At 36.9% G+C, this 14,821-nt stretch overlaps 1 protein-coding gene across 2 annotated transcripts in view; it reads left to right on the plus strand.

The window, feature by feature from the left end:
* ANAPC10 (anaphase promoting complex subunit 10) overlaps nt 1-14,821 on the plus strand; it is a 69,972-nt gene that overhangs the window by 13,513 nt on the left and 41,638 nt on the right. For both annotated transcript variants that reach the window (XM_075199204.1, XM_075199194.1), the window contains one exon: nt 4,817-4,937. In XM_075199204.1, coding sequence (XP_075055305.1) covers nt 4,817-4,937 — 121 coding nt within the window. The remainder of the gene's footprint in view (nt 1-4,816; nt 4,938-14,821) is intronic.

Raw genomic sequence — 14,821 nt, forward strand, 5'->3', positions numbered from 1 at the left:
CGTCCAGTTTTGCAAGACTCTAAGCATAGGGTCCAATACCAAATTAAAGAGTAATGGAGAGAGTGGACATCCCTGGCGAGTGCCTCTATACATTTCCAGTGGAGAACCCGTGATACCATTGACCAATAGAGATGTTTTAGGGGAGGTGTAGAGAAAGGCTATAAGTGCTCTAAAATCAGTGTCAAAGCGCCTGCATGAGAGAATTTCGTTTAGAAAAGGCCATGCAACAGAATCGAAAGCCTTTTGAGCATCTAAACTAAGGATCATGTTTGAGGTGGAATTTACACTTGAGGCCACAATCGCTGATATGGCTGTCCTAATACCTTTGACCGAGTGGCGTCCTGCTACAAATCCCAGCTGATGGGATGTTAACAACCCAGGAAGGATACCTTGTAAACGGTCCGCCATGATCTTTGCTAAAAGTTTGTAATCTGTGTTTAAAAGAGTAATAGGGCGATAAGATCCTTCAATCATAGGGTCCTTACCTGGTTTAGGGATAAGGACTGTATGGGCTACATTAAACGATGGGTATACAGGACGTTCCCTATGTATCATTGAAAACAAATCTGCTAAAACATGAGCCAGATCTCCTTCAAGGATCTTATAATACTCTGCCGTAAAGCCATCTGGGCCTGGTGTTTTATTGAGTTTCAAATGCTTGATTGCAATCTCTACATCTCGGGAAGTGATATCTTTTGCCATAACTTCTCTCTGTTCTGGCGTTAATGAAGGCAATTTGGCCTCAGTCAAAAGTTTGGACGTTAGCTGGGGATTTGGTGTAGAGCCCTTGTATAAGGCCGAATAATAAGCCTGGAAGGTTTCTAATATATCTTCCGATTTGGTAAGAATCTTAGAAGAATTATGGGCTTTAAGAGCAATTATGTGACTTTTACGTTTCTGAGGTTTGGTTATATTTGCAAGTAATTTGCCAGCTTTATTTCCCCATCTGAAAAATTTATTTTTTGAAAAATCAATTTGTTGTTTTGCTTGGGAAGTCAAGAAACTCTCTAAGAGTTGTCTCGCCTCACGATAAGTAGACCATGACATATCCGACTGGTTGGAAGCAAACCTGGCATATGCCTCAGCCGATAATTTGCTCAAATTATCATAAATTTCCTTAGCCTTCTTACGATGCCTAGATACATACGCAATTATGTGTCCCCTCATAACTGCCTTTGAAGCGTCCCAGAATAGAATTTTGTCATCCCATTGGTCAATGTTATCATCTAGATATTCAGCCCATCTGTGTCTTAGAAATTGTTGAAAATGATCTGAATTGTATAGGTAAGTAGGAAATCTCCAGTGCCTAGACCTCCGTCTTGAGTTCGGATTTTGGATTGTAAGAGAGATCATTGCATGGTCCAAGATAACTATATCAGCAATATCTGCCCTACGAACCCACGGCATTAGGGTGTCCGTGACTAATAAATAGTCTATCCTCGAAAAAGATCCATGTACACTAGAATAGAATGAATAGGATCTGTCTGTTGGGTTTAAGAGGCGCCACGGATCAACCATGCCACACCTGGACATCAGACCAAAAAAGCATTCCGAGGCCCTTGGGTTAATTGTAGAAGATGCGTTTGACCTATCATATTTTGGATCAATAACGGAATTGAAGTCACCTGCTATCACAAGGTTAGGGGTGTCACGTTGTAGGACAAGTTGAATTAGAGACTGGTAGAAGTCACGTTGTGATCCATTGGGGGCATAAATATTCAAGAAGGTATATTTTTCATCGTTAATTTGTAAAGAAATTAGTAGATATCGGCCCTCAGGGTCTATGACTGTATCTAAAACTGTATATTGGAGGTGTCTAGCTATTATTATGGCTACGCCTCTGGTTTTAGTTTTATATGAGGCCGAGATACAATCCCCAACCCAGCCTCCCCGCAAGATAAAACCATCATCCTTTCTCCAATGTGTTTCTTGTAGAAACGCTATATCTATATGAGCTCTTTTGAGGTGGGTAAGGACTTTTTTACGTTTAATAGGAGAATTAAGCCCACCCACATTCCAAGATGACAAATTAAGGGTCTGTAGAGTATTAGATTCCTGGGAATCCAGCTGCGTAGGTTGCATTCCTAACCAATACCCACAATGGGGCAATTAGTCAAACCAAAGGTGTGTAGGGAGAGGTTGCAAACAAACCCCACCAAAACCATCAATAAGTAAACTTGATCCATGCCATGGGATTCACCACCCCACATTTGTAAAATGAGACATTGGATATTTAACCTTTTTGTGAAATATGAAAGCAAAGTATATAATGCATTACATTTTCTATACCTCAAACTTTTTCCTAACATTTTCCTAACCAAATTTTGCGTGTGATCCCTGGAAGTATTACCAGAGATCACAGAATCTTCAACAATGAACATTTGTAACATAACTACATACATACGCACATACATGTGTATACATATAGAGAGAGTTCACATTATCAACATAATCAGCTATCACATAGTCACTATGTGTTTTATCAACCTTCTAACGCCATGTTATCTAGGTCTAGACTGCTATATCATTCAAGTCAGTGCATTAGAAGGGGAGTGAGCTCCAGCCGGTGACCTTGAGTGCGGAGTAGGCACTTGAAAATGACTCTTTGCCATCTCCGGATTTTCAAAAATTAGTGTACGGCCATTCTCCACTACTCTGAGCTTAGCTGGATATAAAAGAGCGAAACTTTTGTTATTACCAGCCAAGAATTTGCAAACTGGTGCAAACTCTTTTCTCTTCTGTGACAACATAGCTGAATAGTCTTGAAATATCAGTATTCTATTACCCTCAATCTCTAATTGTTTCTTCCTCCTGAATGCTATCAATATTTTCTCCTTGTCTTTGAAGTTTAAGAACCGAGCCAAAACAGGTCGAGATCTAGTAGAGTTATCCTCTCTAATTGAGCCCAGACGGTGGGCTCGTTCTATTTGTAAATTATCTAGTTCGTCATGTAAATTGAGAGCAACCACTAGATCTTGGCTAAGGTAAGAGGACAAGTCAGGCCCTTTCACTGATTCTGGAATACCTATAAACCTAAGGTTATTTCTTCGACTGCGGTTTTCTAGATCATCAAATTTTTCTTGCATTTGTGACCATCTGCGCGAATCTTGTTCAGATCCGTTTTGCAAGGCTAGAACATTATCCTCCACATCGCTGGTACGTTGAAGAACTTATCTATGTTTTGGTTTGTTAAGTACTTGTAATTTTATACAAGCTAAATTACCCTTCCATATAAAATGATTACCATTTAGGAAGTATGTGAATAGTAAAGCAGAATAGTAAAGTTCTTAGATCTCTGAGAGTGTAATTATTTAAGAAGTTTGGTCAACAGTGGTATAAAATTAACTCGATAGTGTTGGTCTAGGTCATTGGCGATATGTATATCCAAATATTTAATATGTGAACTATGCAAAACAAATGGAATGATAGTTTTAGGCCTTCTACAACTTATAGTGATGTTTAGAGCCATTGATTTGGAATAGTTTACTCTAAAGTTGGGACAGTGTACCAAATTCCATAAATTCTTTTAATAAATTAGAAAATTATATTACAAGTTTCGTAAGTGTGGCAAGCAAATTATCTGCGATCAGGGAAAATTTATATTCCTTAATTTTCATTTTGATCCCCGAAGTATTAGGGTTAAGTCTGATCAAACTTGCTAGCGCTTCCATGCAGAGGATGAATATCAAGGGAGGGAGTGGACAACCCTGTCTAGTACCATCTTTTATATCAAATGAATTTTAAAGGGAGCCATTCATTTTAATTTAAGCAGTTGGAAATGAGTATAGTAATAAGATCCTTTGGTAGCAGGTTGGACCTATTTCCATGTGTCTTAAGCTAGACGTGAGGATGTATTAGACAAGGTAGTAAAGTTGCTATGTGGCGTTTTGCAGTTGCAGGTAACATTAAAATTAAATGTATAGTACCAGGAAGTTTAACAACGTGCATGCATTATACAGGTTCAAATAGAAGCATAAGGAGTTGCTTAGATTTTTCTCCCAGAGCTCGTTTTTATCAGCGAGCAGCTTCTTATAAATTTTTTTTTTGTTTTTAAGCACTAAAAGCTCTGCAAAGATGTTTTTTAACAGCTTCACAGCCAAATTTGTTTTTCATCAAAAAGGCTTGATCTGGCATCTGCTTTTCGGTGCATCCAGGCATACTGGAAGCATAAAAAACAGGGAACTTTGTTCCCTATAACAAGCTCTTTCTGTTCACATCCTCTGTTCACATCCTTTCTAAGAACAAGGCTGAGCCATGGTCTGAATACCCCATTAGTAAAGCAGCTGAGGTGAAGGATTACAATGTAAATTAAATTGAGGAGTTTCTTATCAAACCGTATAGATATGAATATCACATCATACATAGAAATATATCCTCCAAAAACAAATGGTTTTTTGCTGTAAGTGTATATGTATGTTTGCTACTTTTTATGTGTTTTGCCAGCTTACAAATTATGGTTTTGTCATTACATTTAATTAAAGCCTGCGGACTAAAGATAGGTTAAATTGTAAATAGGATCTCACAATTTCATAATGTAATGTCTCTAATTGGCAGCTGACCCCCTTTTAAATCCACAAAATATCCCAGAACTTGAAATGACTATTTTGCTTTCATAGTCTCCTAATTGCTACATTTTGAGACTTCCTGTAGCTTATTGTTTAGAAAGATTTGTTTATATATATGAGTTTGCTCCAAGACTTTACAGATTATTTAGAGCATAAAAGTACATGCCCAAATTCTAACATTGCTGTAAAAAGATTTTGATTAGCTATGATTGTGGTTGCCTTACTATGTATTTTGTTTTCCTGGCTTGCAGAAGAAAGACTACCGTGAAGGCTTTATGCATTTATGCTGATTACAAGTCAGACGAGAGCTACACACCAAGTAAAATCTCAGTCAGAGTGGGAAACAACTTCCACAACCTTCAAGAGATTCGGGTAGGTGATTTTGTATGTTCTAGGTTTGCTTCACGACATAGTCCAATTTGTTTCAGTATGTAGCAGTATCCGTTTTGGGTTATGAAACTTGTAGGCTTCATCCATTTCCAAGTTGACATCTTGAGGTTTGGAGCGTACCCTGATTATGTAACTGTTTCCATTTTATTTGGTTCTCAACAGTCATTTCTTTCTTTTTTTTTTGTTGTTGTTGTTTTTTTTTTGTACCTAACTAGCAGTCAAATTTAAAAGGCTATTAAAATGTGTTGCTGTTTTTTAACATTCACAAATATATAGGATCTTATACATTCAAAGAGCTTAACGAATACTTCCACCCAAAAGTGGAATACCCTATCTACAATTCCAAAGGATAATTATTTGGGGTCTGGCGCTTAGGATGTCCAGTGAGTCGTCTTATGTCTTCCGCTGCTGCTCCTCTCACTCATGCCAGCTCCCGTTGGCAGTGTGTTGTCAGTGTACAACACGCTGCCTAGCAGAATATAAGAGTCCTGTGATGTCTGCTCTCCTTGCCTGAGGACAAGGTTATAGTTTAGACCTTCTACACAAAAGTGAAAATTGAGTTTTGGGTGGGATTAAACTTTCCTCATATGTCTCCACCTTACCTCAAGTATTTTTGGATTAAAAAAAACTCTGAAAATGTTTTGATATATATTTTATGAATCTTTTGATAACAGCTATTTTTTTTATTTTTTTTTAACAACACATCATTTGTAGTTGTGCAGTCAATATTCTGTTATATGCTGATGGATCTACTCATTGGAATACACGTATATATGTGTTGCAATATTTTTTTTGTTGCTAGTTTCCAAAACCTTTAAAATTTAAGTATCCCTTTATTTCAAGTTCCATGGTGATTCCATACATTAAGTCAGCGATTCTCAAGTTGTGTAATAAGAGTTTACAGGAACCTACGATGTTAGAATAGATATATCTTGAGATGCAATAGGCATGCTATGCAAACTACATATTTCATGGAACATTAAAATTCCACCAAGATTTGCCTTGGTTTTTAAAGGTACTACATGTTTGTTCTTTTGGAAAATTCAAAGCCATCTGTACATAACAAATTAAAATGTCTTCATGAATAATGCATCATAACAAGTTTGCTATTCTAATTATTAATGGTCCAGTTTGTATTTGATCTATCAGTAATAAAAATATTTGAGCTTTTGATGAAACTAGATTTCTGGCATTCTCTGAATATGTAAAGTTACCATGGTAAAAGGTTTGGAAAAGTATATTTTTTTTATGATTTCTGTCTCTTATCCTAACCATCACATTTAAAATTATAAAATAAAAAGCTGTGTGTTTTAAATAAGAAAATTAAATAGTAATTTTCTGTGAAAGTTACGCAGTGCGAAACTATGAAACTTGGTCTAGTTATTGAGGTGTGAACTAATAAAAATTCTGGGAACCACTGTTTATGAAATTCAAATATATTTTAAAATCCTGTCTAACAAAACAACTTATTGGTTTCCTTACCATATTTTTTTATCGTAATTTCGTTCTTAAATTTCACCATGCAGAAGTTCCCAGCTCGCCTATTTCACTATTGTTGGACATTCCCTCAACGATGAATCACATTCAGCTGGCACCATAGCCTTAACCCATGCTGATAGCCTTTCTATGGCTCTCTAGGAGATGCTTCTGTTCTAGAAAATGGAGGATAATTCATTCATTTGGGAGTCACATGGAGCCCACTGTTTTATCCTTGGTAGATCCTGAGCTAGGGTTAACCCATCATGGAGCAACATTCTTTTAGCCTAACTGTGTGATCTGACACTTCCAGAGTGCAAAATGTGTACTGGATTGCACTACATTAATTGTCGATGCACATACAAGTTTATACAAGTACAGTATAGGTAGATGTAGGCTCTGCAATCAGCATGCATCCTTTGCACATACAGGTGAAGATATACAATATATCTAAAGGTGTAGGAAATGTAAAATAGTCAGATTATTATGAAAAAAGGAATCCATACATGTGCAACTAGTCAAGAAAAACACATTTTAAATTTTCAATAGGAAATATTGGCACAGAGTGAAAATAAATATATATATATATATATATATATATATATATATATATATATATATATATATATATATATATATATAATATATTTTTTTTTTACAACTAGGATCCTAGTTATTCCCCAGAGGGGTACTTAGCTGCTGAGGCCTGTATGAGGATGAAGAGGGAAGGAGCCAGCCACTGTAATTTAATAGGTGATGTCCTCGTCTTCTGTGAGGGGAGCAGTAAACTGTGTGTCTATCATTTAGGTGTTGTGGGGGGAGCGTCTCTGCTCTCTCTCCCCACACTGTTTGCCCTCTCATTTTTCTGGCCATTGAGATCCAAGTTCCCCCCTCCGCCTCAGCGGGGGACTTGCTATCTCCTTGTAATGGCCGCTCACCGATCAGGGCACAACCCTCTATGCCTGAGGCAGCTCGGACCTGTCAGGAGAAATCAGTGACAGCCTCATCAACGCGCGGCTGTCACTGCCTGTAACTGAAGACATCTTCCAGCATAACTGAAATGGACGGAGCGGTGCTCCGTTTAGTTCTGTCGGTGTAGGTGCTGCTTACAGCACTTAGCCTGTCTGAAGTAAAAATAAATAATAATAGGAATAAATAAAAGAAAATCAAATCTAACTAACAGCAAGTACTGCACAGCAGTACTGAAAACAGCCCAACTCCTTGGGCACTTAAACACTGAGGAGCTTCTGTCAACAGTTACATTAACAGTTTAACTATTTAAGTCCCAACTCCATGTGCCCTCATACAACCACATGGTAGCAGTGCCCCCAGATTGGATGAAAGAGAAACTTAGAATGTTATGGCAATCAAAGATTGCAGAAACAATATGTTAAGGGGAGACCTTAATAGTAGTTATGGATACTTTGTGAATATCTTCAATACCATTATTTACCTGCAATACCATTAATTAGGTTAATTGGTTGCTAACAAATTGACCCTAGTCTGTGTGTGTGTGTGTCTGTCTGTCTTAGGGAATTTCGGACTGTAAGCCCCAATGGGGCAGGGACTGATGTGAGTGAGCTCTCTGTACAGCGCTGCGGCATTAGTGGCGCTATATAAATAAATGGTGGTAATAAATTCTGAGACATTCATTTTATTACCCAGAGATTAATTTCCATACTGTTTTGAGGCATTAGCCAGGGTCAAAACAAAAGTGGCTATACTATCTATTATCTCTGTGGTGTCATTGTTTATGGCCTGTCTGTCTTCCTTTTTAGTAATCACACATAATTTTTACTTGACAGATACAAGTACTATTAAACATATATAGTGGTTAAAAACTGAGGAGGAGGAGCATGTCATGTTCATATAGGACTGCTCCCCTTTCACAAATTGGTATATTCCTTGGAGCCAGTTCAGGATAAGAGACAGTTGAAGAAACTCCTGAGCAGTTTTACCCCAGACACTACTAAAAAACAAAAAAACGCTGCCCTAGACATAGTTCTGTAGGGATGAAACCTTACATCAGTTTTATATTGCACATATCTGTACAAATAGATATCTGTAGAATATTTACATATTGATACTAATTCCTTTACATAGATAGTCTTATTGTTGAGATTCTTCTATTGTGAGAATTATTCTGTTTTGTATATTAACACAAATTGTGTTGGGGAGTACAGCTCTGGGTTTATCCCTATAGAGTTATGAAATATGTATGTGTGTTTATATAAACACATAACTATATATATATAAAAAGTTAAAAATAATAAGTAAATTAAATAAATAAATGTAGTGTAACTGCGACTATTGATATAGAGTTGCAGGATACCTATTTCTGTTGCATCATAAATATTGCGTAACATGTCTGACAAAGGTAAAACAAACAAGGTGGAATATTTTATCTCTGCAACATATAAAACCAAACTACCCAGTGGATGGTATGATCCGGGGTCAATTTATGTGGACTCTGATGCAGATGGTTAGGGCGGGTGCGCACGAGGGCATCCCTCAAATGGGGGATCCAGCGTAGGCGACTGTATTGGGACAGTCTGTGGCGGCGCTATTTAAGTTGCGCGCCCATCTTGCAGAAATACCCGCAGTGGAATGCGCATATCACTTTTGGTCAAAATGTATTAGTGCAGCTTTATAAGACTGCTGCCCTTATGGCATATTAAAAGGTTGCAGGGGAAGATTCTTCTATCCTATCAACTCCTCTTGATTTCCAGGGTGAAATCCAGGCAAAAGTTTCTTGGTCTACTTCGTTGGTACAGAATCTTGAAAAATGAAATACATTTCTTGAGTCCACGAGAACTCGGACTTCCTCTCTTATACCCCATTCATACTGCACCAAAATCCCGGGTTTTTGCCGGGGCGAGCTCAAACGACCCGGGTCTTGGTGCAGTATGAATGGTACAAGTCAAAAATCCCGGGTCTAAAAACCCGGGTCTTCAACCCGGGATTTATCGAGGGGTAATTCCCGGGTCGGACCCGGGTTGCCTGCACTATGAATGGTGCAACCCGGGTTTTTCAACCCGGGTTGCACAGAAAACAAGCTGATTGGCTGTCTGCCTGTCTCTGGAGGATGATGTCATCGGTGGGAGCCCGTGGAAGATTCGAGAAGGAGTTTAGGAGAAATGGTGGATGGTGGAGTCAAAAAACCAGTCACCTTTCAATGACATCACCATTTTTCAGCCAATGAAAAATGCTCTGTTGATGACTCCCACAAATTGCCAGGGCACAGACTTGTGCAGTATGAATGGGGTCAACCCGGGAAATTCCCGGGTCCGAGGTGCAGTATGAATGGTGTTTCTGAGCTGGGACGCTCCGAGCCCCGGCAAAAACCCGGCTTGAAAAACCTGGGATATTGCCGGGGCAGTATGAAAGCGGTATTAGTGGTCTCTGATTCAGAGGCCCAGTGGGGGGAAAGAGGCAGAAAAGGTGTGTAGTCTGCCTTCCTCCTTCTGAAGAGCTGACAAATCTCATTGAGTCAGCATGGAAGCAGCCAGACAGAAAATTGATTGTACCTCATCCAGCCTCTTTTCACTTCAGCTGGATGAGATGGCCCAATGGGACTAGGTACCATAATCCATTTAAATGGATTAAGAATCACCTTATCTCCTCACTTCAGAAGCATTCTACAGATGGGTGAGATTAATCCCGCTATACACTACATGTGCACACAAGTTTTGATATTTTGAACAATATATCCACCAAACGGTTTTAGGCAGTACTGGCCAGACACCCAATTGTTATTACCTATAGAGATTTTTTATCCTCATTATTTACATAATGTTATGTTATGCTATTCTATGGAATTTGTTTACAGTGGTGTATACTAATATGTTACACATGTGAGATCAGTAATTTTTAAATTGTAAATGAATAAATATTATCCTTTTTTGGATGCACCCTGTATATTTGTTGTAATTGTTCTATATATAGAGATTGGCTATCTCACACAGGAGATGCGACACAAGAATAAGCTACACTATTTTTAGGAATATATACATGGTTGAAGCAGAATAAGCACTTCTGTTTTCTATTACATTGATAAGTATGCAGTATTAATCCTATATTTCTTTTATGGTTTTTAATATACTTCACTATTAGCACTCTCCTTTTGTGCCCTACATCTACAGTTAGGAGCAACTGCTGAATTTATTCACAAAGAATTATATAAAGTGTGTGTGTGTGTATATATATGTATATATATATAAAAATCTATATCACCCCTGCCGTAAAAAGTGAAGTTTTTAGAAACCTCCAAGGATTTCCTTGACTATATGCATAGTGCATTTATACAAGTTACAGCACTAGTGATCTCTAATGTGCTTTTTATTTTACAGTAGCAGGCATGTTGTTCTCTATAATACACAAGTTTCAATTTGATAGAGAACAGCTTGTATGAGGTCATCCTCCTATTCAGGTGTGAGTTACCTTCTCTGACTGTTATATATTCTATATATTCCATCATGGAACACTTTAACAGTGACTTGTGACAGCAGAGACATCACTACTCTCCAACCATAAATTATATTTTACAGTAGTGACATCGCTACTCACCATTAAGATATTATAAGATTTTCATACTCATGTCACGTGTGTGTTTATATAACCTATCATTCTACAATGTCTGTAGTGGGCAGCGCTTGTAATGAAACCTCTAGTGCCGAAACTTGAGTAACTTTTTGCAGGAAAAAAAATTAAATTACGTGTGTTCTTTTTCTATAGCTGTTTTGTTTCTTACTTCAGGGCTAGGGGACACAGACCCTAGGAAGCAGGGCACTGGAAAAATAACCAGCCTACTTTTCTTACTTTTTTCTTGCACCTATGAGGGATAATCTGAAGTGTACAACAATTGCTAACTTTTTTAATATTTGATATATTTATTATCTTTTACTTTTTACTTTCTGCCCTGATTTGCTCCCACTTCATTTCTGTTTTTAATATCTCTTTATTTCACACTAACTTGGATCATAAGTCTTGTTTCTGTATGCTTTGTAGGAAGGTGTTAAGTGTAAATATCAAATGTAATAGTATTTTTACTGTTCCGCTAAGATGACCTCCAGGTTTAAAAATGTCAATATGTCTGCAGCTATCTAAACATTGTTTCCCTTGCAGTCACCACCTTCGCATGACACAAATTAACCTGTTATACTAGTAAGAGGGACAATGTGCCAATATAGTGGGTACATCTTCTATTTAACTATGCATTGCTAAAACAAATGGAAACATTCAGTGCCTTCTACCACAAGAGAGATTGGTAAGCAGCGTTTCCATTTTGCACTGAAAAGGGCTTGTTACGGCGCTCAAAAATAAGTAACATTTTAGTTTACTCATGTCTCACTGGGCTCAACTGAAATTGATTTTCGGTGATATTTCTAGCCCACAGGGGCTTTACTTTATATGCATTTTCCTTTTAAGATGTAGACTCTTCCTGAGTAGGCAGAATATGAAAATAAATGTTAAAATGGAAGCTGGGTACACACAGCTGTGTGCTTGTCCGAATGAGTGATGTCTTGCTGAGAACTGTTTGTAGTTCTACAGCCTGCGTGTATGTTTTTAGGTTGCTGATAACATTTTATAGTTGCTGAAACTATCGCACAATTAAAAAATAATGGATATTTGAAGATGTTAATTATTTCGGTCACAATTTGCTGCGGAATTTGAAAATTCAGTATCAAATGTCAACCGCTGATGGTACATTTAAGGAGTTTTCCACTTTAAAAATCAATTTTAATAAAGATCTTCTCTTACCAGTAATAATATTTTGGTTTTGGGACACCCACCATTCGCTTTATTTAGCAGGTTCCTGGCACTTACAAGTACCCTGGACCTCTGCCAGTTACCTTTTGGCAATACTCATCTCTGTAGCAGGAGAGAGCCTGGCGGCACTGATGGTCTGTGTCCGATTGTTGTTAAGGAAAGTTATTGAGTAAAATTGATCTTTAAGGTGAGTAACCCCGTTTAATCAAATGCCAATGTAAATGGATACGTCTTTAGCCTGCCATATTATGCAAAGCCATGGATTATAGTAAGTATGAGCAGTATGACTGATGACTCCCACCCCAAAGGGTGTTATGTTTCTGGGCACTTTCGGCAGTAAATATTGGCAGGAGATGGGTTAACAGACCTCTTTCATGTAACTAAGACCTGTGATTGTGTAGGACACTTGGGAGGCAAAAACCACATTTTGAAATACTCCTAATTTTATAGGACTACAAAACAATTTTCATATAGTATATGTTTAAAGTGTTTTCATAATATACGTGTTTGTTTATATATGTTTATTATTTTGTTAAGGTTAGGTACCTGATTATCATCATATGGAGGTATTATATTTGCATTATACCATCACACATTTGAAATGTGTACAGTGATTTTAAATTAAAACTAATAATTTATTTTTAGTTTTGAGTTGTACTTTGTAAATAAATTGTAGAATAAAAATGATGATCTGCCTATAGATCTATAGACATGTTTGTCATCCACTAGATGTCAGAATTGCATTGGTTTAGAGGATACATATAATGCATTTTGAGCAGTAAATCCTCTGTTCTTATTGGTAAGGTTGTGAACGGCTTGTACAAAATGTTTATTATTATCTTTAATTATTTTAGGCCATTAAAAGAAACGAGAGGTGTGTTTTCTTTGTAAACTTGCCTCCAAAATACCAAATGTATGTATGTTGGAATATTTTTGACTTGTGTGTGTTTGAATTTAATTACTTATACAATGTTTGAACTGTAGTCGTTGCACTTGAACGACAACAAGTAATTTGCCATATTTATTTGTTCCGTTTAGAATCATTTGTATGAAAAATTGTGTTCAACTCAGATGAGTAGAAAAATGTAATAATGAGTCATTCCGTTTTGGAATACAGAGCTATTACATTCTACACATTTCCTAGGAGTGTTTAGCTATAAGCCCTATTTTAGCTGAAAGGGACAATTCCAGTATGTATGTTTTTGTTTTCTTTTTTTTGTTTGTCAATTTTGAGAAGTTAAAACAGTTTCCTAATGATGGGCCTGATTCATTAAGGTTCTTAAATGAAGAGGATTCTTATTTCAGTCTCCTGGACAAAACCATGTTACATTGCAAGGGGTGCAAATGTGTGTTCTGTTTTGCATATAAGTAAAATACTGACTGTTTTTTCATGTAGCACACAAATATCAACTTTGAATTTCAGTGTACAAATAAGCTATTAAGTATTTGTGTGTTACATGAAAAAACAGTCAGTATTTAACTTATGTGCAAAACAGAACACACATTTGCACCCCTTGCAATGTAACGTGGTTTTGTCCAGGAGACTGAAATGAGAATCCTCTTCATTTAAGATCCTTAATGAATCAGGCCCGATATTATTAAACTATGCAAAAGGGCACTGCACCAGTGGTTCATAGTTGAGTAGGATTATTGGCCACTTAATGTGAAACACGTCTTTTCATTGCTTAATGTAATTTTTAAATTTTTATATTATATAACAGAAATATTGGTGTTCAATAGCAAATATTTATACAGCAGTCACTAACAGAAATGTGTGGGTTGTCAATTGGCAAGAATACACACACACACACACACAGTGATTCAAAAGTCGCAGTACACCCTTTTATTTCAAAAACTCTACAGGAATTGGGCCGATTTCAAGATGGCGCCCATGTTTGGTACATACCGTAAAAGATAGACCACGTCACCCATACCTTACTGGAGTATTCAGGTTTCCCAATTTCCTGTAGAGTTTTTGAAATAAAAGGGTGTACTGCGACTTTTGAGTCACCCTGTATATGTATGTATATATATATATGTACATATATATGTGTGTATATATATATATATATATATATATATATATATATATATATATATATATATATATATATATATATAAATTTGTGAGTTGTAGTGAAATTACTGGAATGCTGGATGATATTTGTGCTCTTTAGATGAAAAAACATGTGTGGATAAAAACAGACTATAACCAGACAAACCATATATATGGCTAGGATGATTTGTGTGATTGTATGTGGACTTATCTTTCAGATCTATTCATAGCTGAATATGAGAATAGTGTATTATTTGTATGTCACTGTTTCTGTAGGTTTCCTTTCTTTTCAATAAACCCCAGAAAAGAAAATACATCCCCTCTCCTTTGCCAACCTCTTATACAGCTATAGCACTTGCATGGCCATTTAGATTGCATAAGTCACACCAGCATTGGGTTGTTCCAGATTCAGGAGGGTTGGCTGGAAAATATAGAAAATGTCTTAAAATACAATTCTGAGGTTAGGTAGGAACGGAGTCGACTGTTCAAAGCACATTTTTATACAAATCATTAGAATTTGAGATATTGTAGATATATAGCAATGACACAACAATTTTACGGAGCT

Source organism: Mixophyes fleayi, chromosome 1 (genome assembly GCF_038048845.1).
Source record: "Mixophyes fleayi isolate aMixFle1 chromosome 1, aMixFle1.hap1, whole genome shotgun sequence".
NCBI lineage: Eukaryota > Metazoa > Chordata > Amphibia > Anura > Limnodynastidae > Mixophyes > Mixophyes fleayi.